Source organism: Kwoniella shivajii, chromosome 2 (assembly GCF_035658355.1).
Source record: "Kwoniella shivajii chromosome 2, complete sequence".
NCBI lineage: Eukaryota > Fungi > Basidiomycota > Tremellomycetes > Tremellales > Cryptococcaceae > Kwoniella > Kwoniella shivajii.
The window spans coordinates 368,882-394,594 of NC_085909.1; the positions used below are offsets into that span (position 1 = coordinate 368,882).

At 43.5% G+C, this 25,713-nt stretch overlaps 6 protein-coding genes across 6 annotated transcripts; 3 read left to right on the plus strand and 3 right to left on the minus strand.

Annotated features, from left to right (window-relative positions):
• Positions 1 to 186: 186 nt before the first annotated feature.
• Positions 187 to 2,493, minus strand: IL334_001510 (uncharacterized protein; the record flags this gene model as incomplete). The annotated part of the gene is made up of 4 exons (XM_062933267.1): positions 187 to 464; positions 533 to 651; positions 713 to 918; positions 1,006 to 2,493. The coding sequence occupies 4 exons, from the start codon at positions 2,491 to 2,493 to the stop codon at positions 187 to 189; spliced, it is 2,091 nt and encodes a 696-aa protein (XP_062789318.1).
• A 1,023-nt stretch (positions 2,494 to 3,516) lies between these two features.
• On the plus strand, positions 3,517 to 6,076 carry IL334_001511 (uncharacterized protein; the record flags this gene model as incomplete). Its single annotated transcript, XM_062933268.1, has 14 exons — positions 3,517 to 3,730; positions 3,803 to 4,010; positions 4,082 to 4,157; positions 4,228 to 4,283; positions 4,337 to 4,451; positions 4,501 to 4,584; positions 4,639 to 4,838; positions 4,902 to 4,912; positions 4,968 to 5,070; positions 5,126 to 5,263; positions 5,320 to 5,361; positions 5,415 to 5,566; positions 5,632 to 5,725; positions 5,812 to 6,076. The coding sequence occupies 14 exons, from the start codon at positions 3,517 to 3,519 to the stop codon at positions 6,074 to 6,076; spliced, it is 1,758 nt and encodes a 585-aa protein (XP_062789319.1).
• A 2,044-nt stretch (positions 6,077 to 8,120) lies between these two features.
• Positions 8,121 to 9,241, minus strand: IL334_001512 (uncharacterized protein; the record flags this gene model as incomplete). The annotated part of the gene is made up of 5 exons (XM_062933269.1): positions 8,121 to 8,155; positions 8,261 to 8,362; positions 8,733 to 8,784; positions 8,942 to 9,045; positions 9,235 to 9,241. 5 exons carry the CDS (start codon positions 9,239 to 9,241, stop codon positions 8,121 to 8,123), a joined length of 300 nt encoding a protein of 99 aa, XP_062789320.1.
• A 531-nt stretch (positions 9,242 to 9,772) lies between these two features.
• IL334_001513 (uncharacterized protein) lies at positions 9,773 to 16,434 on the minus strand (the record flags this gene model as incomplete). The annotated part of the gene is made up of 5 exons (XM_062933270.1): positions 9,773 to 10,634; positions 10,711 to 11,348; positions 11,411 to 13,164; positions 13,217 to 15,716; positions 15,778 to 16,434. The coding sequence occupies 5 exons, from the start codon at positions 16,432 to 16,434 to the stop codon at positions 9,773 to 9,775; spliced, it is 6,411 nt and encodes a 2,136-aa protein (XP_062789321.1).
• A 1,108-nt stretch (positions 16,435 to 17,542) lies between these two features.
• On the plus strand, positions 17,543 to 21,404 carry IL334_001514 (uncharacterized protein; the record flags this gene model as incomplete). Its single annotated transcript, XM_062933271.1, has 5 exons — positions 17,543 to 17,840; positions 17,957 to 20,430; positions 20,522 to 20,733; positions 20,816 to 20,929; positions 21,011 to 21,404. The coding sequence occupies 5 exons, from the start codon at positions 17,543 to 17,545 to the stop codon at positions 21,402 to 21,404; spliced, it is 3,492 nt and encodes a 1,163-aa protein (XP_062789322.1).
• A 523-nt stretch (positions 21,405 to 21,927) lies between these two features.
• Positions 21,928 to 25,227, plus strand: IL334_001515 (uncharacterized protein; the record flags this gene model as incomplete). Its single annotated transcript, XM_062933272.1, has 13 exons — positions 21,928 to 22,236; positions 22,309 to 22,336; positions 22,427 to 22,571; positions 22,692 to 22,975; positions 23,107 to 23,370; positions 23,493 to 23,552; positions 23,615 to 23,742; positions 23,849 to 23,963; positions 24,028 to 24,141; positions 24,196 to 24,223; positions 24,308 to 24,406; positions 24,471 to 24,929; positions 25,032 to 25,227. 13 exons carry the CDS (start codon positions 21,928 to 21,930, stop codon positions 25,225 to 25,227), a joined length of 2,229 nt encoding a protein of 742 aa, XP_062789323.1.
• Positions 25,228 to 25,713: the final 486 nt, after the last annotated feature.

Consider the following 25,713-nt stretch of genomic DNA (forward strand, 5'->3'; position numbering starts at 1 on the left):
TTATCATTTAATATTATTTGTACCGTATAGCAAACACAAGTCAAATATTGACATATCATTTACTCGAGGAAGGTGAATGATCCGTAATACATGACAACCCAATCTTTCTGGATAACCCATATTCGCATACAATAATACCGTTCTTCAACATAAAGACAGTATCTAAAAACTTCACCTAAATTTGATTTATGATAGGCCCAAAGCATTTTTACTTATTTCCCTTTTCGTTCTTAACCCAGCAGCTTCATCTTCAGCTTCTTTCAAACCACCTTTACCCAAACCATGTACCCATAGCGTCAATTTAATCCATTTAGCTCTCACATCCATTCCCCATTCTACTATTCCCAAGGTGGTATTCCAGTAGGTATAATCCCACGCTGAATGTATGAATTTCCGGAATAAACCAAATGATATTCCTGTCGTCGATAACGATTCTCGGATACTCGTTAGATCAGATTGCCAAACTAAAATCATCATTTTGTTTTAGCTATTCTTGCCTGCATAATAGCTCTCAGAACGAGAGTAGACTTACTTGCTTCCGAACAATACCTAGCTACAATAACAAAAATCCTACTTTGACCACCAGTAGTAGCTAGACTTTGATCTAAAGATCTCTGCAGATCCGATAACTTTAAAATCATTAATAATCGTCTGTAAGAAAGAGGTGTAATCAGCTAAGACATTGTTTCATATTGGATTTTTGTTGACTTACTTGGGTACAGTCCGCAACAGCTCGAAGATAGAAACGATTAGGTCATCTCGTTCCATCATTGCTGCTCTCAAAGTTCCAACTTGATCATCATTCATTGATCCTGACTCCAGCAGTGATGTGGGTCTTACACCTGATCCGTAGGTCGGGTCATTTGATTCGTCGGACATGTTGATTTGACCGGTAATCGCGGATTCGAGGAAAGGATACTACAAATGGTGGAGTCATGTCAGTAACACCATTTCACCAGAGCAGCAGTTCACGAGTACTTCGAGAGAGCAAGCCTGAAGACTCACCATATCCTCATCGATGTTTCCAACAAGTTTAGCATAATATCTCCTTTCTTCCGTTGTAGCTTTTGAGCTCTTTTTGATTAACGATAACCAGAAATGAGCGTAGTTCACTCTGAGGTCATCTGGTATGTCGAAATATTGACCATGATCCAACAAACAAATATCAAAGTTGAAAGGTGAACTTGAATCGATTGATTTCGGTCTAATCAATAAATTACCATGATGAGGATCCGCATGGAAATTTCCATTAAGATAAACCATTTGACTAAAGATTCTAGATAATTCTTGTGAAACTTGATTTCTATCTATTCCATGATTTTTCAAATAGATCAAATCATCAATTCTTGATCCTTTGATATATTCCATTACCATACATCTTCTTTCTGCCCATAAAACTTCTGGTAGATATAAACTTGTTTTACCTTTTAAATGTCTAAATTCGTTTTTACATCTTTTTGAATTTTGGGATTCTTGTCGGAAATCCATTTCCATGGGTAACATATGATTCATTTCTTCGCCCAACCAACTAAATTCGAAATCTGGGAAAATGTATTTGACGAAATTGATAGCGAAATTAACTGTTATCATATCAACTTTTGCGAATTCTTGTAAATCCGAATGTTGTACTTTTACTGCCACTCTTCTTCCTGTTTTCTTATCGATTGCACAATGTACTTGAGCTAAAGAAGCTACGCCGATCGGTATAGGGTCGAATTCATCGAATAAATCATTGATACCTAATCCTAAATCCGTCTTCAACATTCTATCAATATCTTCTAATGGTGTGGGGAAACATTGATCTTGTAAAGGTGTCATTGTCGAAGTCCATTCCTTAGGTAAAACCTGTACAGCAGCAACATGTTGTCCTAATTTAACGTAAATACCTGAATTTTTCTTCAACGCTTCTAATAATCTAGTTGCACTTCTAGTATGACAATCTTTTCTCGCTTGTCTCCTAAATTGTTTTTCCTCATCCGTCAAATCTCTTCCTGGTGAACCAAGTTTTTCTTCTGCAGCGAAGACTTTCTTGTAATCTAATACATCCATCATTACCGCTCTCATCAATCTAGCACATCGTATTCCGGCCAATATCGTATGTCGGAAAGGTGAATAGGTGTGGTAGAGGATGGTGAGCAAGACCAAGGTGAATAGAAGGTTCCTCAAGCGACGTATCCGGCGTTGTGTCTTCGTTCGAGTGGGACGCGGGGTAGGTGTTGGGGTTGCATCAAGTGGCTTGGAGGTGTGAAGGTGACGAGGAAATAGAATGAATCGATGGGGAAAGTTGAGATGATCCTGCTTATTGCGACATATCGTCTCATATCTGAGGTGAGCATTGGGTATATCGCTTGAGGCGAGTGGAAAATTAGATCGTCCCCGGGCTTGACATATTGTCCTATATTCACCTGGACATTTTGATAGACCACGGCGGAGTGCACGATGCAAAGATCGACGGGACAGGTGTCCGTGACTACCGCCAAAGAGCGACAGCATCCTAAGGGATGTTGCTAAAAGCTAGAAGCCGAAAGAAGAATCGGTCCCGTGATGTCTTCTCCCTTTTTTCCTTCTCTTAAGAGAGCGGGCGATACGTTGATCAGCTTATGATAATTGCAACGATCAATGAGGTCACTGTTTTTACCATGATTTATCAACAATCAGCCTTGCAACTTCGGAAACGGACGATCAAAAAAACCCCAACAGGGAGGGATCATTTAAGCTAATTCAGTCTCCACTGGTGTTGCATCTTCGGGATTTCGACCGAATCAAATCGATCCTTCTGATAACATCGTGTTTTTAACTTTCCCTCACGAAACATGAGGATCAGATCAGCACGATTTGATCGAAACGAAACTGATAAATGATCTCGGTCATCTCTTATGCGCCGACTTGGACAAAGGATAGGAGGACCTCGTGACAATGATTATCGCTTCTCTCGTCCTCCTTCGCGTTCTCGAATTTGGTATCAATGTTGTAATTCCATCTTTCTGCTTACAGTACCTCTGCTGCGTTCTGATCTCCCATACTCCATCACAGTATACGAGTACTCTCTTGGTCACTATATCTTTCTTGTTATCACGCGTTTACCTCTATCTCGTCGGCTTTCCTTCTAGATTGGCCAAAGGATGGGGGTTGGTTTAGCGAAGAGAGTGAGAAGCAGGTATGAATCAGGAACGTATTGATCAGCTTGCTCGGTAGTCTGAACGCGTTGACCACACTCTGGAATGATAGTATCATCAGATTTAAGCGAGTGAGTACCTGACCGAAGAACCAAGAGGTATACATTAACAAGAGTAGCGCATTGACCACCTCGTGTCATCATCATCAACAACAACAACATCACCGTTTGGTTGAAGGACGAACACGAGGCTGACAACGAGACCGAGGGACGTCGTGATCATTATTTACATACTAACACAACGACTATATATAGCCTGCTTTTTTTCCCATTTCCATTTCTCTTCTTCATCCTCATCATCACTTCAATCCTTTGGGACTCTGGTTCTATCTTTGGACAACATGCGTTCAACATATTTACTCCTCTTCCTCCCCTTGACGCTCTCGTCAGCACTGCTTCCTCGAAAGGGAGATGATGATGGTCCCTCTTCAGAACCACAAGTCACTATCTATCCTTACAACTCACCCCTGTATCAACAAGGCGTCACCGTCACCGGTGTTCATGACGATACTAACAAGGTTGACAAGTTTTATGGAATTCCATATGCCGAACCACGTAAGCTTCCACTCTCAATTGTTTTGCAATATGAAGAAGAGGTTCGATTAAGCTGACGAGATAATTATTTAGCTGTTGGTTTCCTTCGATGGCGTCGACCCATTCCGTTCAACTACACTGGGGACATCGACGCTCGTCACCCCGCTCCATCATGTTTACAAGCTCCCGTCAGCGCCAATGTTGGTCCAGCAGGTACATCCGAAGATTGTCTTTTCCTCAATGTTTACGCCCCAGCTGGATGTTGGGAAAGTGAAGACCCACTTCCTGTCATTGTTTACTTGTGAGCAAAATTCAGATTCACCGATTCATAATCAATCCTCAAGCATCAGACACTGAATCATGTTCTACCAGCCATCCTGGTGCTTGGCAATGGGGTAGTGGGACCGTGCATGATGGCACGAACATGGTGTCTTACTCACAAGAGCTTGTGAGTGGATTATGGTACACTGGACCATCTCCGAAAACCGTTCACATTTAACGGACTTGTACTATGATAGAACAAACCTGTCATCTTCGTCACGTTAAATTACCGTCTTGGTGTCTTTGGCTGGCCGTGAGCATCAAGCAGTTCCTAAATCGAGATTGACTACTCATCCCATTCTCTAGCAATGGACCCGCTTTTGATCATGCCCGAGCTGGTAATCTTGGTATGAGAGACGCTATTCGAGCACTCGAATGGGTCCAAGAAAATATCTGGGCTTTCGGTGGTGATCGTCACAGAGTAAGCCTTTTTTCACAGAACATGGATATGCGCTGATTAGCGATCGCAGGTCACTCTACATGGCCATTCTGCAGGTTCAGTCTTGATTTCTCACCTCTACTTTGATACCGAACAGAGTCTCTTCAATTCAGCTGTGAGCAGATTAATCCCCGAACAATTTCTATAAATGCTTATATGTCTTTGACAGATTATGAGCTCTGGTGCCCCTTCTACCGCACCTTTGGGTCTTACCGATAAGACTTGGCTTGAACCTTACGAACAATTGCTCAACATCACAAACTGCTCCTCTCCCAGTGGTGCCGAGATCAACTGTCTTCGAAACGTTCCTGCTCAAGAAGTCCTTCAAGCTCAGCTCACCATTGTATCTAGCTCTAACTACACCAGCTCGTCAGTACACTATTTAATATATCGAGGCATCCGCGTGAGAATACTAACTCCAGTCTTTCACAGCTTCATCTATGGTAAGATCGTGAAGCTTCTCACTGAGGCTGTCCTAGCTGATCACATACATCACAGGTCCTAGTGTTGATTCCGACCTGATCCCCGATCAGCCTTGGAAACTTCTTGAAAAGGGCATCATTGCTCCTATTCCTTTCATCACTGGTCAAACTAAGGACGAGTGAGTGGAACATCTTGACCTTCTTCCCTGCCGCAAGCTGACTAGGTCTGTGCAGAGGTACGGGCGCGACTCCCCTTAACATCACCGAAGCCACTTTCTTCGACTATTTCAACAGACTTGAACCCGTACCCCTGCCCGCTAATTTCACGAAAAATATCACCCAATGGTATCCTGCAGTACCTGCCAGGGGAGCGTGAGTTTGACAGTCGAATTTGCAGTAACTGACAGCGCTAATACAATATTGCGTAGGCCGTTCAACACTGGTAACGCCACTTTTGGACTTGATCCTGCGTAAGCTAATACCACTCCTATACGTTTCAGCGCTGATAAAATCAATCGGGTAGCTACAAACAATATGCTGCATTATTCACCGACGTCTTGCACACCGCGCCACGACGACACTTGCTTCGTCAAGCGAATGAGTATTTCTACAACAGAACCTGGACGTACACTTTCGATCACGTAAGGGGTAACGCTTCCACCGACAGATTAGGCGGTGAGTGTCGGCCATGTTCCTCTCTAGTTGGGCAAAAGAGGGAGCTGACCTGGAAATTCTCCTAGCCGTTCATCTTTCTGATCTCCCATACGTTTTCGGAATTAACACTAATTGGACTCAGCCTGAACAAGAGCTGTCACATTTGATTCAAGGCTACTGGTAAGCTATAGCTTTGAATGATTACCCCTGTTCACAATTCTTTTCTATGCGTCGATAACAGTCCCTAACGTACTTTTTCAACCTAGGCTCAACTTTACATACTACGGTAACCCTAACGGAGTCAATGCATCCAACCCTTTCATCTATCCTGACCCATACTACCACAATACAACTACCCCAACTCCACCGGACGCATCTGTCAATTCAACCTACTGGACGGAGCACGACCTTCTTAGAGGGAGAAAAGATATTCTCAGATTCGTCGCCGGTAATCCCACTCTTATCCAAGACAACTTCAGAGAAGGTTCCATCAACTTCTTGAACGGTCATCCTGTTGAGTTGGGATACTAAGTCTTACATCAAAACGATTGTTAAATAGATGTGTAATAATGGGATCTTGGTTCTTGCTGCTTCTTTGGAGTAATGGAAATTCATGCGGTTATGCTTGTGAATTATAGGTTGATTCTGATATTATGCATTTACAATACCTGAACGTGGCGCTTGAATAGACGCCGATAGCAATTGCTTTCTCAGCATCGTGGATTGCATTGTCAGCAGCAGCTGGCGATTTCGGCAGCAATGAATAACAAATTGAGTTATATAATTGGAATATGTAAACCAACGATGTGGATCCCTTATTGGAGAGAATGCAGGATTGTGCATACGAACTCGTGACTTCACTACAGTGTCACCCAATTGACTACTCGCTTCTAGACTCATCAATCTCGAAATCGTAAGCCAGGATCTCTACGAAAGCAAAAGATAAGATTTGTTATTTTACGGCTGAGAGAGAGGATCCCGGAGGTAAACCTACCATCTACATTTGGTATAATGTTATTCTCCAACACTAAAACGTGAGCTTCAGAGACGCCGTAGCTTTGGAGTGCTTTCACAGAAGAGAAGACCGAGTAGATGCCTGTAAAACCAGAGAGCTTGGAGGATAGAGGTTCAAGGGAATAGGAAAAGCAGGAGTGGGAGTCATCGTCAACACAGCAAGACAACAATACCAATGCGATTTCATCATAATGACAAGAAAAGGACAAGAGTAAGATGACCCCCAGTCTTCCTTCGACATCTCCCTTCTCACATATATGTTTGAATGAAATTGAGAATAGGAATGGTGACTCACCATAATCGAACCCTTTCGCTCTAGCATCAGACAACGGCGCACCAAGGATCAGCTAATTTTTAAACCATGACAAATTAGCTTATTTCTGGGTCAACACGACAATATATATCAAGTCTGCAATCGAACTGAATACAGCCTGGTGATATTACTATTTTCCACAACATATCCATACATATCCGACAGTAGGGAAGTTGCAAAACCCGGAGACCAGATTTGAAAGTACAAAATCTCACTTACTCAGGACCAGGGACATTCAATAATGCTCCTATGGATTCCTTGGCTGATTCATGAGCTGATACAGGGCCTTTGAGCTTGAATAATACGATATGAGCGATTTCTGTGGATGTGTAAGCACGTTTCCATCTACATGTGAGACGCAAATAGCGGTTAAGGGAACAAAGGAAGAACAGTAGCAGGAGTCCGAATAATCAATCTATCTTATAAACTGCCTCGTAGTCGAGGCCATTGGATACGGATACGACTTTTGAGTGGGTATCATCAAAAAGAAGAATTGGTTTCACCTACTTCCCATTTTGACAGACTATTAACCTATCTAGTATATGAAGAGAGATATGGAACTCATCGTCAAAACATGACTCATCTGTAGTCGTATACTTATATGCCTGCTTATAGTCGTGATTTCAATCTGCTGCTTATCAATCACATTGTTATCGCGGTCTCGGCAAAACGGAATGACGTTTGATCGGATGAAATCGCAATCACTCAGAGTCTGACCATGGCCGTGGGCGACGTCTACTGTGTCTGCCTTCCGAGCAGAAGAGCTTCTTGGCCACATAGTGATTGTATGCATGATCACTGTTCGCCCCTCCTGGTCCTGATTGAAGCTCTCTTCCTTTCCAGTCTTGTTCGTGGTATCGAGTCTTGATGACACAAGGCGCCAGCAGTAGCGTGCCTGAGTTGTGCACACTTTGTGCCCAGTCAATGACTACAGGTGTCTTTCATCAGACGTGTTAATCTATGCACTTCTGCTCATACATGAGATGCGTGCAGGTTCAAGATCATGATCATTCGAAGTTGGGGGGAATGATCTTTTTTCGAACGCGACACGAAGGATTGTCAACTTAATTCAAACGAATCATGTAACGTTCATGGGGTAGCTCGGTACAACCGCTTAATAGATGATGTCGACCTCGTGTAAACAAACCTCTCATTCAACCTTTCGTTGATGACATATGCGATATTCTGTGCATAAGGAGTGCAATTGCTTTTTTCTCTTCTCGCAAACCGTATTCATTTGTCCGTGTCTCACTCATCAAGCTCGAAATCATAGGCCAAGAGCTCTGTAGGAGTTGAGCAAAATTCAAGATCAGTTTTTGCTTTGACAAGATACGGAGCGTGTTTTTGTGGGGAGTATGATGGATGATAACGGGATAACGAATACTCACCATCTACATTTGGTTTGACATTGTTTGTGACTACTGAGACGTGAGCTTCTGATACGGCGTAGGTTTGAAGTGCTTCAGCCGATGAGAAGATTGAGTAAAGGCCTATTTGTATGGCAGTAGAGGGGAGTAGAAGGATGAAGATAATGTGGAAAACGGGCAAGCGGAGGAAGAAAGAAGGAGATGGATGATGGGATGATGGGACGATGGAACGATGGAACGATGGAACGATGGACATTGGATCCAATATGATTATTGAGGGCAGTAGTGACATGGTAGATGAAGTGAATCGTCAGCGTTCTGTCCTGATCGCAAATCATATACAGCAGTTTACGGAACAAGGGTAACGATGATGATGATCTATCTTCTCGCACTTTTATGAATGACCAGATTTTCACTTGTCTCTTTATTATCGGAGAATGAGAATCAGGATGGGAATGGGGATGATGACAATAATGAAACTAAGTAGACTCACCATAATCGAAACCTTTGGCTCTAGCATCAAGTAAAGGAGGACCAAGGGTCGCCTGATATTCGAAATATGAATAATCAATTAGCTCTCCCTTGGGGATCCAGAATCGATCACAAGGCAGTATGAGGACCAAGATTCTTCACATTCACAGTCATAGTCATAGTCGTAGTCATAATTGAATGAAAATCGATAGTCAAAAGTTAAAAACTCACCTTTTCAGGTCCAGGAACTTTCAATAATGCACCTATAGCTTTTTTAGCTGCTTCATGATTGGATACTGGACCTTTAAGTTTCCATAATACGATATGTACGATTTCTATCAAGATATCAAGATATCAAAATATCAAGATATCAAAATATCAAGATTGGGAACGAGCGGATAACAAGACGAAAGAGATTAGATGAAGATGAGATGATAATACGACAGATTAGCTTCTCCCTTTCTTCACCTCGAAAGGCCTTTTGTGGATGTCATCCATGCATATGGATATGGAAAAGTACTCACTTCCCATGTTGATCGATTTGATGATGCAGATGAAGGTAGACAGAGAACGCAGTTATGTGGTTAAGCAATGCTTGTATTTATAAGAGTATGTATCAACAGGACGTATAACTACTTTGATCGCCATTGATCACTTCATTATCCCTTAAGGTTACAATTGGTTGCCGAATTCCCCGCATATTGATCAAACACAAACTCGGATAACACCGCCGAAGCATCCGGGATCATTAAACCCTCAAAATTATGATGTCGTCAATGGGATTTTACTTCGCCTCCAACAACGATCCAGACTTTGATGTCATCAAGCACAATTTGCATTATAATTTGTATATGAAGAAGATGTATGTAGTATAGTATGGTATACTGATATATTCAATGATCTTCATCTTCAAAAAATCAACAATATCACTAAAAAAGCAGAAGGGGATTCACGCTTTTCTCCAAAGGTAATCCCAAATTATATGTATGTATAAAATCGTATAATCGTAAAACTCGTTGACCATTTCATATCCAAACATCGTCAAAATATCGTGATTGGTTTCTAATTCTCACTCGTATGCCCTTGTCCTTTTCCATTTCCACGCGCTATAACACCTTTACCTTCCCATTTCTCTCTTAGACTTGTGACGCTCCCACTTCGTTTCTTTTGAACGGTTTGTAGATCTTTCGATGTGGCTCTGTTCAAATTTTCACTTGAGGTGGACGGCAATGGATTGGGAAATAATCTGGCTAAAGCATCTGATCGTTGAGTCAAAGAAGGCTCCAAAGGTGGATATAATCTTTTGTACGAATATGACGTATCCAGTGAATTAGTCATAGAGGAGATACTGGTACTGAAACTGAAATTGGAACTAGCATTGACCGTGTTTTCAGTCACGGGAGCGTCGATTCTGGATTTAGGTGGATGACAAGGATTGTTTTGCCTAGGAGGTGGGACAGGAGTCCACTGACTGGAAGCTGGATGGGGAGGCACAGTTTGATTTGAAGATCGGACTTCTCTCATTTGAGAGGTAGGTAATATCTCTTCAGTCACGGCTTTTCCTTTCCCCTTGTTCGTCAATTGATTAGATGAAGATGTAAATGCAGGAGCCTCGATTGATTTCTGAAACCTATCCAACAGATTCTGTCCATCCTTCTGACCATCATCCGCATTTCCCGATTTATTAGATTTCAATTTGGATTTTCCCCAAACGAGACCTATCATCCTCCTGATAGTTGAAGGAGGTTCAATAGCTCTTCTTGAGTCGGTGTTCGTGTTACTTGGAGTTTGGACAGAATCAATCTTCGGCTTCTTGCTGTTGGGTGTGTGTCTGTCTACTGATGAATTCAAAGACGAGGCTGTCGAAGAAGCGAGTCTATTGACTCTCTTTTCTATAGCTTGAATTCTGAGTAGCAGCATTTCCCTATGATCATGAGAAGACGTTAGTCAGTTTTGAATTACATATGCAGTATGACAGAGGTATGATTTGTCAAACTCACCTATCCCATTTATTTCCATCCTTCTTTTCGTCTCTCAAGAACGTTTCAACGACTCTTTGAATATCCCATTCCTTCACATCGGGTGAATGACCAAAAGTGCTTCTTCTAGCCCATGAAATCAAACCTCCAGGCATAGGCAAGTTTTTGATATTTCTTTCTTTTATCCAAGTTTCCCTTTCGTTCCTGTAAACTTTCTCCAATTTCTTCCATTCACTTACACCCCATTGCTCTCCTAGATCAGCTTCTCTCTCACTCTCACTTTCACCTTCATTCTGGGGTTGTTCAGCCTCATAACCGGAATTAACCAAAGATGATAACGCAAGATCCCATTTTCTTTTATTTTGTTGAGGAGTTTTAATAAATGATCCCGGAACAGGATAGTTTTCGGTCATGAAACTCATAACTGACAACTCTCTCTCTCTGACTCTACTCTTGGATCTTGATCTGGATCTGGATCGCTGTGACTGTACAATCTCCAATTCTGCTTCGTTCAATAATTCTCGTTTTTCCACATCAGAATAAGCAGTCGATTTCCTTCTTCCCGAGAAAAACCTTGTAGAAGAAGAAGGGAAAGAAGTAGAAGTGAGATCTTGAGTTTTTGATCTAGATAGTACGCCATGCTCGATATATGAATGGTTCTACCGTGATGAACAGATTAGCACATTATTCGGTAATATCAACAGTATTTTTATCGACTTACAAGCTTGAGAATGGCGGCTGCTCTAGCTGCTGCTTTGGGATCAAGACTAGATACCTCTACCACGGATCTAAACGATTCGTCTCCTTCATTTCCTTCTTCATCAGCAGCGACCGCTGCTAATTCGTCGTGCAATGATCGACGCGGTTTACGAATTATGACAGATTGATCAGCTTCATCTTCGATTGGTTCTGAAGATTCGTCAATTTGTTCATCTGACAGACCTGATGTTGAACGGTGACGAGCGGGAGATTGAGCAGCAGAAGATGAGGTAGCTTCGGTAGAAGGAGAGGATGGTAAGATCTGTTGACAGAGTTTAGATGTACCTCCCATTCGGCCAAGCAAAGGGGTCCTCTGAGGGGTCAAATTGGCGGACCGGAACATCGAAGAGGGAGGAGTCATCTGAGGTGTCGAAGTTTGTTGTTGAGGAAGAGTCTTTGAGGAAGAGGAAGAAGTCTGAATAGGTGGAGTGGATGGTGCTAAGGGACTATGTGCAGGTCCTGGAGAACGAGTTGATGATCTTCCTCTTGCTTCAAGGCCTTCGCCTGTCACAAGAGAAGGGGTCGCAAGGGGAGAAGGGGAAGATTTAGCCTCTATTGGAAGCGAAACTTCCCTCTGTTCTGACGAGGAATCTTCCTCAGAATTGTCTTCATCATCGGATTCAGGCTCAAGCTTGATCACACCTCTTTCAACTAGACAGAGAATAATTCTTTCAGGAACCTCGACTGGTTCAGGGGAGATATCCTCTTCTTGCTCTTCTTGGGCCTCGTGTCGGTTCTCTCCTTGATCTGATTGTGCAGAATTGGCATCATCGTTCTTAACTGCGAGTACCTGAGTTGACGAATTCTCATCGACTTGTTCTTCTTGACTTTCATGCTCCTGTTCATCATCCGATTCGTCCCGGAGAGGTACGTCGTACTCTTCACTTGAGATATTCCAAGCTGAATTGTCCGCTTCGAGAGTGAGGTCTCCCACTGTTGAGTTCGTCTCTTGCTGTTCTTCCCCATCTTCTTCTAAGGTTTCAGACTTATCGGAAATTTGCATTCCACTCTCTTGAAGGTGGTTTATCGCGGTCGCTGAAGGGGCTTCTTCCTGCGTCTCTTTACTGGGAGTGACATCGAGAATAGATGGAGCTGAATCTTCATCGCCCTCAACAGACTGATGTGCAGAAGCATTCACGGTCTCCTGCAGCTTCACGTCCTGGTGAGTTTCCCCTAGACCGTCATTGCTGATAGTCGGAGCAAGGGGTGACAAGCTTCTCACTTTAGATAATCTTCGTAGAGCCCTGTCAGCTTCCTCCAAGATCCTGTCACCTTTGCCTTCGATGGGATAGTCTGACACTAGGTGAGGTAGGGGAGAAGGTGATCTAGGGTTAAAGAGTGAAAATGCTGGTGTGGGAGTAAGGGTGAGATCACCCCGATGATGAATCAGGACAAATGGAGATTTTGGGACTGTCGGAGATCGAAGAGATAAAGGTTCGAATGATGGTGGAGGTGAGAAGAGTGGTGTAGTTGATCTGTAAGCTAAAGCTGGAGTAGGACTTCTTGCTTTTGGTACAGCTTGATCAGGTTCTGAAGCCTCTGAAATCGAGATGGACGGGAATACTCTTGATGGAGTGGCTTTGTTCACCTTTGTTGTATCGCTGGATCTGGATATCTCTATTTCTAGTTGAGCATACAAATCCTCTTCCGGTGAGTGAGACGTTGATGCCTCAGTTTGATCGAGCTTCGATTCGTTCTCCGGTCGCGCAATCGCATCTGAAGACGACGTCAGTTGTGATTCGGAAGTCCAAGCTCGAATGCAACTCACCTTCATTACTTCCTCCTTGTTCCGCTTCGATACATTGCACTTCTCCGGCAGCAGCGTTTACTTGATCACTCTCTCTTTCTTGAGTGACATCTTCTTCTTCATCATCGAAGGGGGTTTCCGAAAGTACGATCCTCTCTTGTTCGACCACGGGGACCACGACATCCTCTTCAGATAGATTTGGTTCTCCGTAGATCTCATCTTGGGTATCGTTATCATTGGTGTTTGTTGCATCGCCTTTGATTTCTGGCAAGGCCGATTGAGAACGCTCCGAATCCGCAATCTCTGATTCAGTTTCTTGTTGAGCATCTTGATTCGGAATCTCCCGTTCTTCGTGATTCTCTTCTTGTACTATCTCTATGCTTCCCTCCTCATAATCTCCCTCTAGTTGCAGTCCAAGACCTGTTGATCGAGACAACCCGATCGCTTCTCGAGTTCCTGCTCCGACTTCATGTTGCGGTTGAATATCTCCTTCCGAAACCTCCCAGTCTAAAACATCCATATCTTGAGTGACATCGCCTATCTCCTCTTGTTCTTCAAGTACGATTGATCCAGCAGGTGATAAAGGTCGTAGAGGTGATTGAGTCTGAATATCTTCTGTTGAGATATCCCAATCAAGTCCAGCAATCTCTTGGGTAATATCTGCTTCTCCTTCCTCAGGCTGATCACCAGCTTGTCTATTAGGCAAGGTGACTAAGGAGTTTTTATGGGCGAGAGAATCCACGTCTTCACCTGAAACTACCATTGCTTCCGGTTGTTCTGCCAAAATGACACTTAGTCCCCCGATGATAGCTTGAGTTGAGCTTTCCTCTTGCAGTGTTTGGGGCTCAATGTGTTCTTCTGATATATTCCATTTGTCACCCTCCATCTCTGGAGTTGCATCGCCAGTGTCGTCTTCTTCCTCAGGTGGATTGTCACGGAAGAGCTCACTTTCAACAGGAGCAATGACCTCTTGTGGAACACTCCAATCGATCTCATTCACCCCGTGTCCCCCCATCACCTCAATTATATTGCCTTGGTCTGCATGGGCTGAACGAGCAAGCAAAGACTTTATCTCTTGGATAACAATATCATCGCCCGATACTGAGATTGCTCGGGAGGTCGTTTGGACCGGGGACAATCGCTGTTCTTCAAGTGCGAACGAATCATCAGCTATTGGCTCTGCCGGAATAGCCCTTTCATCTAATTCAGTGTTTTCAATTGAGGAGAGTTCGATTCGTCTTGGAGGTAAAAGAGGACTTTGCGTGGTTTCCGCAGTTATATCACCTTGGTCATCTTCGCTTTCATCCTCCTCCATAACTATCGAATCTTTCACTGATTTGATCATGCCTGAATTCTCCCTTCTTTGATGAACGTGAATAAAAGTGTCTTCACCTACACCTTCCATATCTGAACCATCATCTGACCAAGCCGGTCCTGGATCGTAATAATTATCATTTCCAATCGAGTTACCCATAGGCAGTAACGTGAGATCATCTTCATCTTGTTCAAAATTGAATGGTGATGACGTTGGTATACTCTCTTGACGGGCTCTTGGGGTTGGATCTGCGTTGGAAGTAGACGATTGAGAGAAAATCAGAGAGAGACCTGTACCATCCCTTACACCTTCGTTGCTCGGTAATCGGTCATCTCTACCTTTGAGTAAGAGGGGATCATCACCTGGGCTTCCAAGAATAGGTCTAGGTAACATCCCTAACTTTCTTCCTGTTAACGCGACATCTCTTGGAGTTTGAGCGACAGAATTTCGCGGTCTTCCTCTTCCTTTAGGTGTTTTAGTGTTGGCTGGAACTGAAGCTCGACGGTTGCTCTGCGAAGAACTCAGGTTGGGTGATTTTCTTGATGTAGTGCTTGGTGGGGTTGATTTCCTTCGACCAGCAGGTGCGGTAGATGGTACTTTCTTTGAAACACGTGAATTGGGTGGGGTTGTTAGTTTTGTCGAACCTTCACTGGTTCGTCGACTTCCTCCACTTGTTCTACGTGATGATTGAGACACTTTGACACTGGGTGTTCTACTTGAAACTCTTGGTTTAGTCTTAGCCTTGACCGTTGCTGGAGTGTTTGACACGATTTTTCCAGGTGTATTACTTCTTGCTCTTATAGGGATCACCACTTCTACTCTATCTCTTTCTTTTTGCTGTTGTGCAAAAGGCGATCTTTGCTTTGTCGGAGTTTGGCCAGGCTGAGATAGTCTAGGAGACTTTTTTCGTCTTGGATTAGGTGATATATCATCTCCTAATCTCAACGGTGTATCCCATTCGGCTGTTACATCTCCTAAGCCGACTACTACAGGCTGGATACTAATTCGTCGAGGGGGAGTAGGGGATGGTCGGGCTCGAACGCGTGACACGCGCGATGGACCCGCTTGAGGAGTAGGAGGAGGCAAGGGTGCTTGGAAATCATTTTGGGAAGATGGGGGTGTTGGCAGGCGCGATATAGAGTTTCTCGTTGTAGACAATGGCTCGACTGGTCGTTGAATCGTTTGCGTACGTTGAGGGGAACAAGCCTGACCAGATATGATCCATCAGTCAAGTCGTATCGTAGCATGGCTGGTGACTTGAACTCACGGAAACCTCTTGACTTGCAGCAGGAGTCATCAATCCGCCTCTGCCCAACACACCACCTCTCATATCTTCCATATCGCTCTCATCGGTCATATCACCCATTCCCATATCGGGTGGTCCCATGTTGAGCAACAAGGTATCATCTTCAGTGAGTTGCATGGGCATTGAACGACGAGGTAAGTAAGGTGTTGATCCAGGTCTAGAAATTGACATGGAAGAGTTGTTTGGTGAGCTTCTCATGGGGGATGAAGAAGGTATATCGAATCTCGCTGGAGGAGGTAATTTGTTTATAGGCGATTTAGCAACGAACCTAGATAAATCAGATAATTCATCCAGTAGTTCAGACGTTGGTCTTGCTGTTTGACGAGGAGTAAGAGAAGTCTTCGACTTTGACTTTTGTTTCGGTTTGGATTTGATTGTCCTTGGAGATGAAGGTGACATTATATTATCATGTCTTTCGCCTAATACAGCTCTTCTCCGAACTGTGCCTCCACCATTACTGTTCTGAGATGAGTTGAGATAAGTAGCTTTTGATCTGATGAATATTGGTTGTGAAGGACTTTTTTCAGCAGATGATCTTCTTGAACTACTGGCTGAGGAGGTTGATATCCTCAATATCTGAGGAGTTGTAGGATTCGGTTCACGAATCGTGCGTACCATAATGAGGGTATCTGTTTCAGTGAATTGGGAGAGCGGAGTGGTGTAATGGTTGTTGGGGTTATTTTGATGGATCGGACGACTGATGGAAGAGTCGTTATGGTATGTTGTCAGAGTGTCGTAACATGAACGTTGAGTGATTGAGATCCGACTTGTTTACCTTCAAAGTTGGATTTGTGGTTTACCTAACCTAGTGAGGCATTGAGTGCACGAAGGAGAGTGAAGTGGTATGAATGTAATATTGCTGCCAAGTGTTGTTCAGTGTTGGTTTGGAAAAAAGAGCGTGCAGGGGTATTGTGTCATTAATCGTTGAATGGTTGAATGAATGCTAAATTGTTTGTTGTTTCCACTTTGACATTTTCATTCCACTAACAACACAAAACAGGCCCAGTGACTGGAGGAGAGAAAGAAAACAAACACGCGCGTCATACTTCTTTAATTATGACTACCATATAAATCGTACCACGCCGCGCCACTCCCACTATATCCTGATATAATGCCGGCAATTCCCGATCATCACCTTTGATTCTATCCTATCTGTATTCCGGAAAAACCGAGATCGCCTGACTTGTGATTAGGTCGTTTTTCTAGGATTTCAGGGTGAACTCGTATTTCTCACTCTGTGATTCAGGGTAAATATCATTTACTGAGCATTCCCCCCTCCCCCCTTTTTATAACCGAACTCTCTTTTCAAAAACAAAAACGCTTTGATCATCTCCTTTCCCTGGAACCTGAGCGTTTTCGTCATCTAATCAAAGCAATCCATCCAATTTCATTTCTTCTTCTCACTTTTATGATCATACCTCGTTGACAACCTCCTTCATTCCTCGATTCCCATCATCTTCTACTCTCTCAAATCAACTGGCTCTTCTTTACTAAGTCATACTGCCCTTGCAGATCATATCAACATCAACCAAAAGCGAACCAAATCGAACCGACCTTTCATGAAGACTCTTCGGATCAAGGTAACCGAACGGTAATCATCTCCACCGCACCTCCACATTTTTTTCCCTCATTTCCTTTCATTCCATTCTGAAACAGAGACGGTCATCTTCAATCCTTTTACCTCTTTCAACAGTATCGAAGAACAAGTCAGAGGAGCCATCCTTTGATGCCTTCAAGCTTCTTACCACCTCGAACCCATCTATCGACTTCTCCAATGCACCCCTTTGGTAAACCACCGACATCCTCAAACATTTCCGGTCAGCCGAGTTCGGCCAATGGAAATGCGTCAACAAGTCCAAATGTCCCTACAGCACAACTTGGAGGAGCATCATCGGCCCCTTCCGCGTCAAGGAATCCTTCCTCCAATACTGGATCCGCTCCTGGTGGCAGTGGAAATGGGTTGAGGCCTAGTTACGGGTTGATGACGATGGCAGAGAGGGAAAAGGAGAGAGAAAGACAAAGAGGTGAGGCATATCTTTTCACACCTATGTAATCTATTGGTTGTGCCTGAAATTATGAGAGATAAAAAACACATAACAGAGACCATCATCGGCTGACATCCTCCCAATAAATGGATTAGAATCAGCAACTAAACCATATACCTCTTATTCTACTTCACTACCTAGACCATCAGACGCGTCCTCGGCCTCATCGTCCACCCAATCACTTGGACATACTCATCCTCAACCACATCATCACCATCATCACCATCATCATCATCACTCTTCCACTGCAGGCAGTAATCCTACTTCGGCCAGCTCAACACCACGAGAAGATAGACCAAATCCTTACGGTTCAGCTCCAACTCCTTCAACGGGCGCAGGGGCCACGAGGAAAACAGATCTCATGGGTGTCGGATTTGGCTCAGGTCTAGGTAGAATGGGTGGTGGATATGGGTTATTCGGAGCGGGAGCATATAGGGAACAAGACATGAGACAGAAAGAAAGACAAGAACGTACAATTAGAGAAAGAGAAAGAGAAAGGGAAAGAGAAAGAGAAAGAGAAAGAGAAAGAGAGAGGGAAAGAACCGCCAAACCTCATCCAACTGAGACTTCCCCAACACATCGAAATTCAAACCCTACAAACCCTTACTCTCGACCTTCTCTCCCTCCTTCTCCCACAACATCTCGAACTCTCCCCGCTCCCAGCTCAGTGGCTTCAGCAGGAAAACCTTCAATCTCTCCTCAAATTCCTCCAGCAAGCGCTACATCCGGTAACGGATCTACCCCGAGGCCCAATCTCCCTTTACCTGGTTATGGTGCATTGGGTACTAGATCTCTACCTTCGCCGTTCGAACGGGAAAGATCAGCTGCTGCTAGCGTCGCTGCCAGTCCCAATATACCCGCTGGTCAGGAGTCTGCAAGTTCCACAACAGGTCATAGGCGTACACCCAGCAATTCGAGTGCAAGAGGGACCGAACCTATCCCTGGGTCGAATGCAGCTGGTCAGAAAAGTCCTGTCAAACCTGCTGCTCAAGCGAACCCTCCTTCTCGATCACTGTTTGGCGCTCCTCCATCCCTTTCACAAGCTGCAAGGGACAGAGAATCTCAGCGCTCACCTGTCGCACGATTGCAAACCACTCAAACTGCTCGTGATACACATTCTGCTGCATCGCCCGCAGCTGGGACCACTCCCAAGTCAGCGACGCCCGGTACCAACGCCGTTTCTTCTGCATCCAATGCTCCTGGATCTCAAGGTACACGGGCACCCTATAGCTCTTATGGAGGATTTGGAGGACCTGGTTACCCAGGAACTTTCGGTGGATTCGGTCTAGGCGGATTTGGGGGATATGGGGCTTTTGGTCCAAGATGGGGTGATAGGGATCGTGAGCGTGAAACGCTTGAGCAGAGAGAGAAAAGAGAGGAGGAAAGGAAACGTAGAGAGAAGGAAGCTACTGAAACAAGAGCTAGGATTGACAGAGAGCGAGAAGAGAGAGATGCCAAATGGCTTAAAGCGAGGGAGCGTGAACGCGCTGGTACAGGAACAGCTTACGGAGTAGAAGCTTTCCAACCTCCTCGGTCCAACTCAGCTGCCAATCAAGCATCAGCTGCAGCTGCTGCTGTTGCTCAAAGGTCTTCTCCCGCTGACCCTTATCGTCGACAACCTCAGACCAACCCTCCACCCGCCGCACCGAATAACGAGAAGCCTGGGTACACGAGACATATTGAAGTCATACACCAACCCGAACCTCGAGATCACCCTAGCACCGCTGGTGCTGCTCCTGCTCCTGCAATCGGCGATAGTCAATCTGTTATGCAACAGGTCGCACCGACACGGGAACCTCGACCATATGGATATAAAGCTGAACCGCGTGAATACCAATATACACCAAGAGATAAGCGACCACGTATGGATGCAGCAGTGGAAGACGCTCAAAATGCTCATCGAAGGACAAGTAACGCTAAGGCTTCCAAAAGACGCAAGGAAGAAGGAGAAAAGAAAACTGAAGTCGTCATACCTGTGAAAGAAAGGGATTGGTCAAGCTTGACAAATCCAGTTAGGAAATACCCAGAAGTTGGATCTAGTCAAGTTGAACAATGGTTAAAGACAGTTATCGACTTGAACCAAATCATTTCCAACGAGGTGTATACTGGTAGCGATTGGACTTTAGCTAAAACAGGTTCGGCATATCCTGACAATGAAGGTGGTCTTATAATCGTTAGGATTGGTGGTGGATTTTTAGGTAAAAATTGGAAAGTTAGAGGTGAAAATGGATGGGATGAATCTTCACCTTCCACCAATACTACCACCACCACTTCAAATGGACTCATATGTGGATCAGTCAATAAAGAAAGGAAAATCTGGGGAACAGATGTTTATACAGATGATTCTGATTTAGGTCTCATTCTAGTCCATGCTGGATGGCTAAGATGGTCTACTTCTACAACTACATCGGACGAAAAGAGAGATACCGATGTTATCAATGTCACAGTCAGATTGGTACCCAAATTAATTAGGTATACAGCTACGGAAAGGAATGGTATTCGAACTAGAAGTTGGGGAAACGGTCATGATGGAAGTAGTATCGTCGTTGAACGCGTTGAGAGGATAGCGGTGAGTGTGACTACATATAAGCAGTGCTACCCGTGACGACAATCAAGATAAAATCCAAGTCGCTGATCATTGGTATGACCCCTGTTTATAGATCGATAAGGCATTCTTGAGGACTAGAAACCGAAAATCGAGAATGTCGGAGTGGGCAAGAACACGACAACTTGTAGCTCCCATCTCCCTCCCTCCACACGAAGAAGAAGAAGATGATCCAACCCGGCCTCTGGCCGTTCCGATCGAAGTCGATGGAAGTTTGATGTTCTGTACGAGCGTAATAGGTAAACATCAAGCTATATCAAAAGTTGGGTAAGTGATATTACGATCTTGAGTGTCATGGTGTTGTAAGATTGTTAGTCCTGGTACCAGTATTGACGAAAAGATGAAACAGTTTCAAATACTCGCCTGAAGCTTTAGAAGGCTGGTTGAACCCTCCTGAAGATGATGATTCCAGATGTCTGTGGACGCATAACTTGGCCTTTGAAGGGATAGAACAAGGTGAAAGGTGAGTATAGTCGATCTGATTATGTCGGATCTCGATTTTAAGCGGGTGGACTGTCTGACCGATGTGTATGCGTGATTTTAGGTATCACCTCTCACTTTCTTCTTCTTCGACAATCGATAACCCCTTATTCATATTATGGAAGAATGTCTACGGAACCAAAACACGGGCGAAGTGGAGTATACATTCCGGTGAAGAATACGAATATGTATCTAAAGAAGATATAATAGCGAATAAACCAATTGAAGATATTCATTTGGTAGAGAATGGATTAGCTGTTAGAATACAAGGTGATAAAGGTTTATTGATCCATTTGAAGATCTATAACTGGACTAAGAGGGATAACGATGATCCTGCCCCAAAGAAATGGTTGAATGATTTTGAAATTGAAGATGAATCTGATGAATCTGATGAGGATGAGGATAAGCAAGCGAACGGGAGTACCAAAGAGAAAACAATGGAAGTTGATCTGTCATAGAGATCGTCATTCTCGTCGGAATGGTAGATGTGAAGGCTTTGTCTTGGAAACAGATAACCGATGTCTTTTGAAAGAGTTTGTACATACGAGATGTCAAGATATTTATGACTTTTTCAGCAGACTGTGTCGTTGCTGCATGTACGACTTGGATTGTGTCTTGTTGGTCACTGCTTGACTCATTGCGTGTGAGGTTGTCAGTGGTAGTGTCATCTATCCGGTTCTTGTTCTTGACCTCTGTCGAAATACCGTCACTTGAAGGTATACAGAATTACCTCCACTTTCAAAGTTCGCTGATCCATGACGACTTGTTACTGCGAGATGATATTATCGTTGTGACTTTCTTCCTTTCATACCTTTGACCTACTATACAGCTCAACTTGATTTCATCCATCTTGTCTCACAATTTAGTCCACTTCTAACGTCGTAGTGTGAGTTCCACCAACTTTAAGATGCTAGCGATATAATATCAGATTAAAACCCAAATAAATCATCTTTAGTATTATCTTCAATTGGCTTCTATATAATGGCAAGAATACGACCAGATTATCATAGACATTACAAACCACCACCTTTTCTGTATTTACGTTCATTCTTACCTATAATCTCATTGATACTTTTATTCAGTTTTGGATTAGTATCATATTCGTTGTTGGGTCATTACAAGTCGCCTGCGTATAAGCAGCAATTGGGATGGCAAAGTTGGGATATTGTTGAAATCTCTTCTTCTTCTTCTTCGCAGACAGATGGGGGTGAAGATGGTATTTTAGATAATGATGGAGGTAATGGAGGCAATGGTTCCGAATGGGGTGCCAGTATTCCATTAGATAATTGGGTGAGTCAACTCGTGATCTTTCCTTAGATGATGGGTTTAATAACAAAATGAGCTGATTTGACTATGGGATAGGATCCATTGGCTTTGCATACAACTGGCAGTAAGTCCAAACGTTACAAAGTAAAGCCTTAAAATCACACCAAACTGACTGAGTTCATTGATACAATTCACCCTCATCTCAACTTTGCAGTAACTGAAATAGCTGTGAAACCATGTTATTTCCCACCATATTTATTTCCATCTTATTGCGCACCTGAAACCACACCCGAACTGGACAAGTTGAAAGGTAAATGGGTTATTGTAGAAAGAGATTTAAATCTGAGGACTGGGATATGGTATGTCCCTCTGATATACATAAGCGTATTCTATGATTGGGGAATGGGGAATCCGATCATAGATTTATTCAACCGTTGCTGACCTGGGTCGATTTTTGGGGGGGGGGGGGGTATATACAGGTACTTGAACGTGTATTATAGAAGATCAAGAAGACTCGATGTGGATCTAATAACAGACTTACAAATCGTATCTGAACCACCAGCTGATTCACAGAAATACGACCTCGAATTAAGAGGTTGGATCAAAGCAGAAGGAGATTTACATTCTGGAGTTTGGCCAAAACAGGATGAAGAGAGATTATGGTATAAAACCAAGAGTCAAGGATGGGATGATCTATGGCGAAAGGATAGACTACATAACCCTAAAAAGGAGGAAAGGACAATTGAGCCGACTGAGAGGCAAAGTAAGTCTACCTCAAACCGAGAAACTGAGCTTGATCTGGAAAGGAAGAAGTTCCTCAGTGTGGCTCAGACATTTAGAGCTGAAAGCTGACTACCCAACCATATTTTACAACCTATCCTCACTCACTCACAGTTGACGAAGAGATCAAACCCAACGACGATATAATATCGGAAGATTCGGGCCAAACTTCTTCTGGATCAGTAGAAGAAATCCAATCTGGATCAAACGATGAATCGAAAATAGTAGAATATGGAGATTATATAACTGAAATAGATATAATATATGGGAATGATGATCCCTTTTTTGGGTTCCAAAGGATCACAGGAGGCAAAGTCACCGAAGGTCAAAAAGGTAGATGGGAAGGCGTTTCTATAACGGTTAGAAAAGGAAATCCGAGTAAGTAAATCAAGTCATAAAACCAGAGCCTCAATTCGTCATCTTCGTACTTGGTGATCAGCATCATTCGCCCTAAACGGTGGAAAAATGAGTATCAGTACGCTGATATGTCATCTGGATAGTGCCGCCCAGAGCCAGTGTCCCGAAATTCCACTCAGATGGCTCATTCAAAATAATGCAAAGTGAGCCAAATTCCCTCTGATTTACGTCGAGAATCAAGCTCATATACTCACTATGTACTCAGTCGCCGACCTGCATTACTCTGTGGGAAACGGTGAATGCAGAGACACCGATAAATACCCGTGTACAGGAGATTCAGATACGGCCGCATGGTTGGGACAAGCTTTAGACGAGGAGAAACCTGATTTAGTGGTGGGTGTCCTTGCGTTTGTGCGCAGGAGGGAGGATGGTGCACTTGCTAGAGAGTTATACGATATTCGAGAAGGTAGGAAAACAAGCTAACACAACGTGATCATAGGTCTTCTCGGGAGACCAGTTGAACGGACAAGAAACAAGCTACGATTCAAGATCTGTTTTAGCAAAATTCGCAAAACCTGTTATTCAGAGACAGATTCCTTGGGCAGCGATATTTGGTAAGCTGACCTGGAGTAAAATCGATACTGAACAGCCGGCTGACTACTTGTATGCATCACGTAGGTAATCACGACAGTGAGATTGTCGAAGATCGGGCTGCGCAGATGAGAAATATGCAACATATGCCTTATTCTTTGGCTAGGCCGGGTCCCAAGAGTGTTGATGGAGTAGGAAACTGTAAGTTTACTTCAATATCCATGAGACTATTGCTGATGTCATGTCACGGCGTAGATTATATCAAGCTTCACTCGCCTGACGCGTGAGTTTATCTGCTTCTATACACCTTAGCTGGAAATCATAGTGTAGTCCACAAGCTGACATTTGCATGATTCAATACCCGCAGCTCAAACATACATGTCTTCACCCTTTACTTCCTTGATTCACATTCCTACCAGAAGAAAACCCTTCCTTGGCGGAAAGCGGATTACGATTATCTGAAAACGTATGTTTAGCGGAGCATCTTGCACGTTATCATGTTCAAGTGAAGACAGCTGACCACCTTGCAGTTCTCAGATAGATTGGTATCTCAATGTCTCATCATCCATCAAACCCATTTCGAGACCTTTTCAACCTGACGGTACATCCGATCTGGGTGATATATGGAGAAAATCAAGCCCGTCACGCCTGGAAAGACAAGATAAGACATTAGCTAAACCAAATGCGATGATGTGGTTCCATATCCCACTGCCTGAAGCGTACATGGAAGCTGATAAACCAGAATTCTTGGATGAAGCTGAATTGGAAAAGTTGGACGTGGGTAAGATGATGGACGGTCAAGGTAATTCCAAACATAATTCGGGATTCTTTTACAATGCGATCAAAGCTGCTCATGAAATTGATGAGTCTCCTGAAGATGTAGAAATGGATATTTGGGGAGAGAGTAAGAACAGTAAAGCAGAAGTGAAAGTTTTGAGCCACGGTCATTGTCATAATACCGATAGATGTAGGAGGAGTGATGGTATTTGGTAAGTCATGTTTATTTTCACATCTCAAACGAGAGTCATGCACAGCATATTCACTTGTTTGATGGGAGCGTCTTTCAGAGCTGATTCCCTGTAAATGTCCAGGTCATGTTTCGATGGAGGTTCATCTTATTCTGGATATGGTCAATTAGGGTTCGATAGAAGAGTTCGAATATATAATATCACGCAATTCGGTGAGAAGATTCAAACGTATAAAAGGTCAACGAATGGTGATATCATAGATGATCAGATTTTGGTTGGAGAAGGTGCGGTATCTGGATGGGGTGAAGATCAAGGATGAATGAATGAACTGTATCTGTGTATAATAGATACGATGTGATTCGATTCGTAGTGTGTTGTATGCTTTTACTTTTGTTTACCCTGTCCATGATTGTGATGGGATGTTGATGTATTCCCTTGATTTGATGAGTCGTACCTTTGATTGACATTCTGATCGTCGTCATGCAAAGAAACCCATGAGATCATTCTCACACGCTGTAATCAAAGGTAGATTTAAGCGAAGTACGATACTTGACAAGACACTCCTTTCCGCTGTATATATGGAAATCTTCAAAGTAGGTCAAAAGAGAGATCAGCGCGTGTGTGATTGTGTGCGTGTGTGGGTATTTTCAACTTTTTGAGCATGCATCACGAAATATATTGCATGACGCTGATGGGGATGAATGTTTGTTGATCATGTCTTTGATTGAGCTGCTGAGGTGTCTCATACATCCGATGCTCATGACGATTGGTGTGAACATGCGTCGATCTGATATATTACGACGTT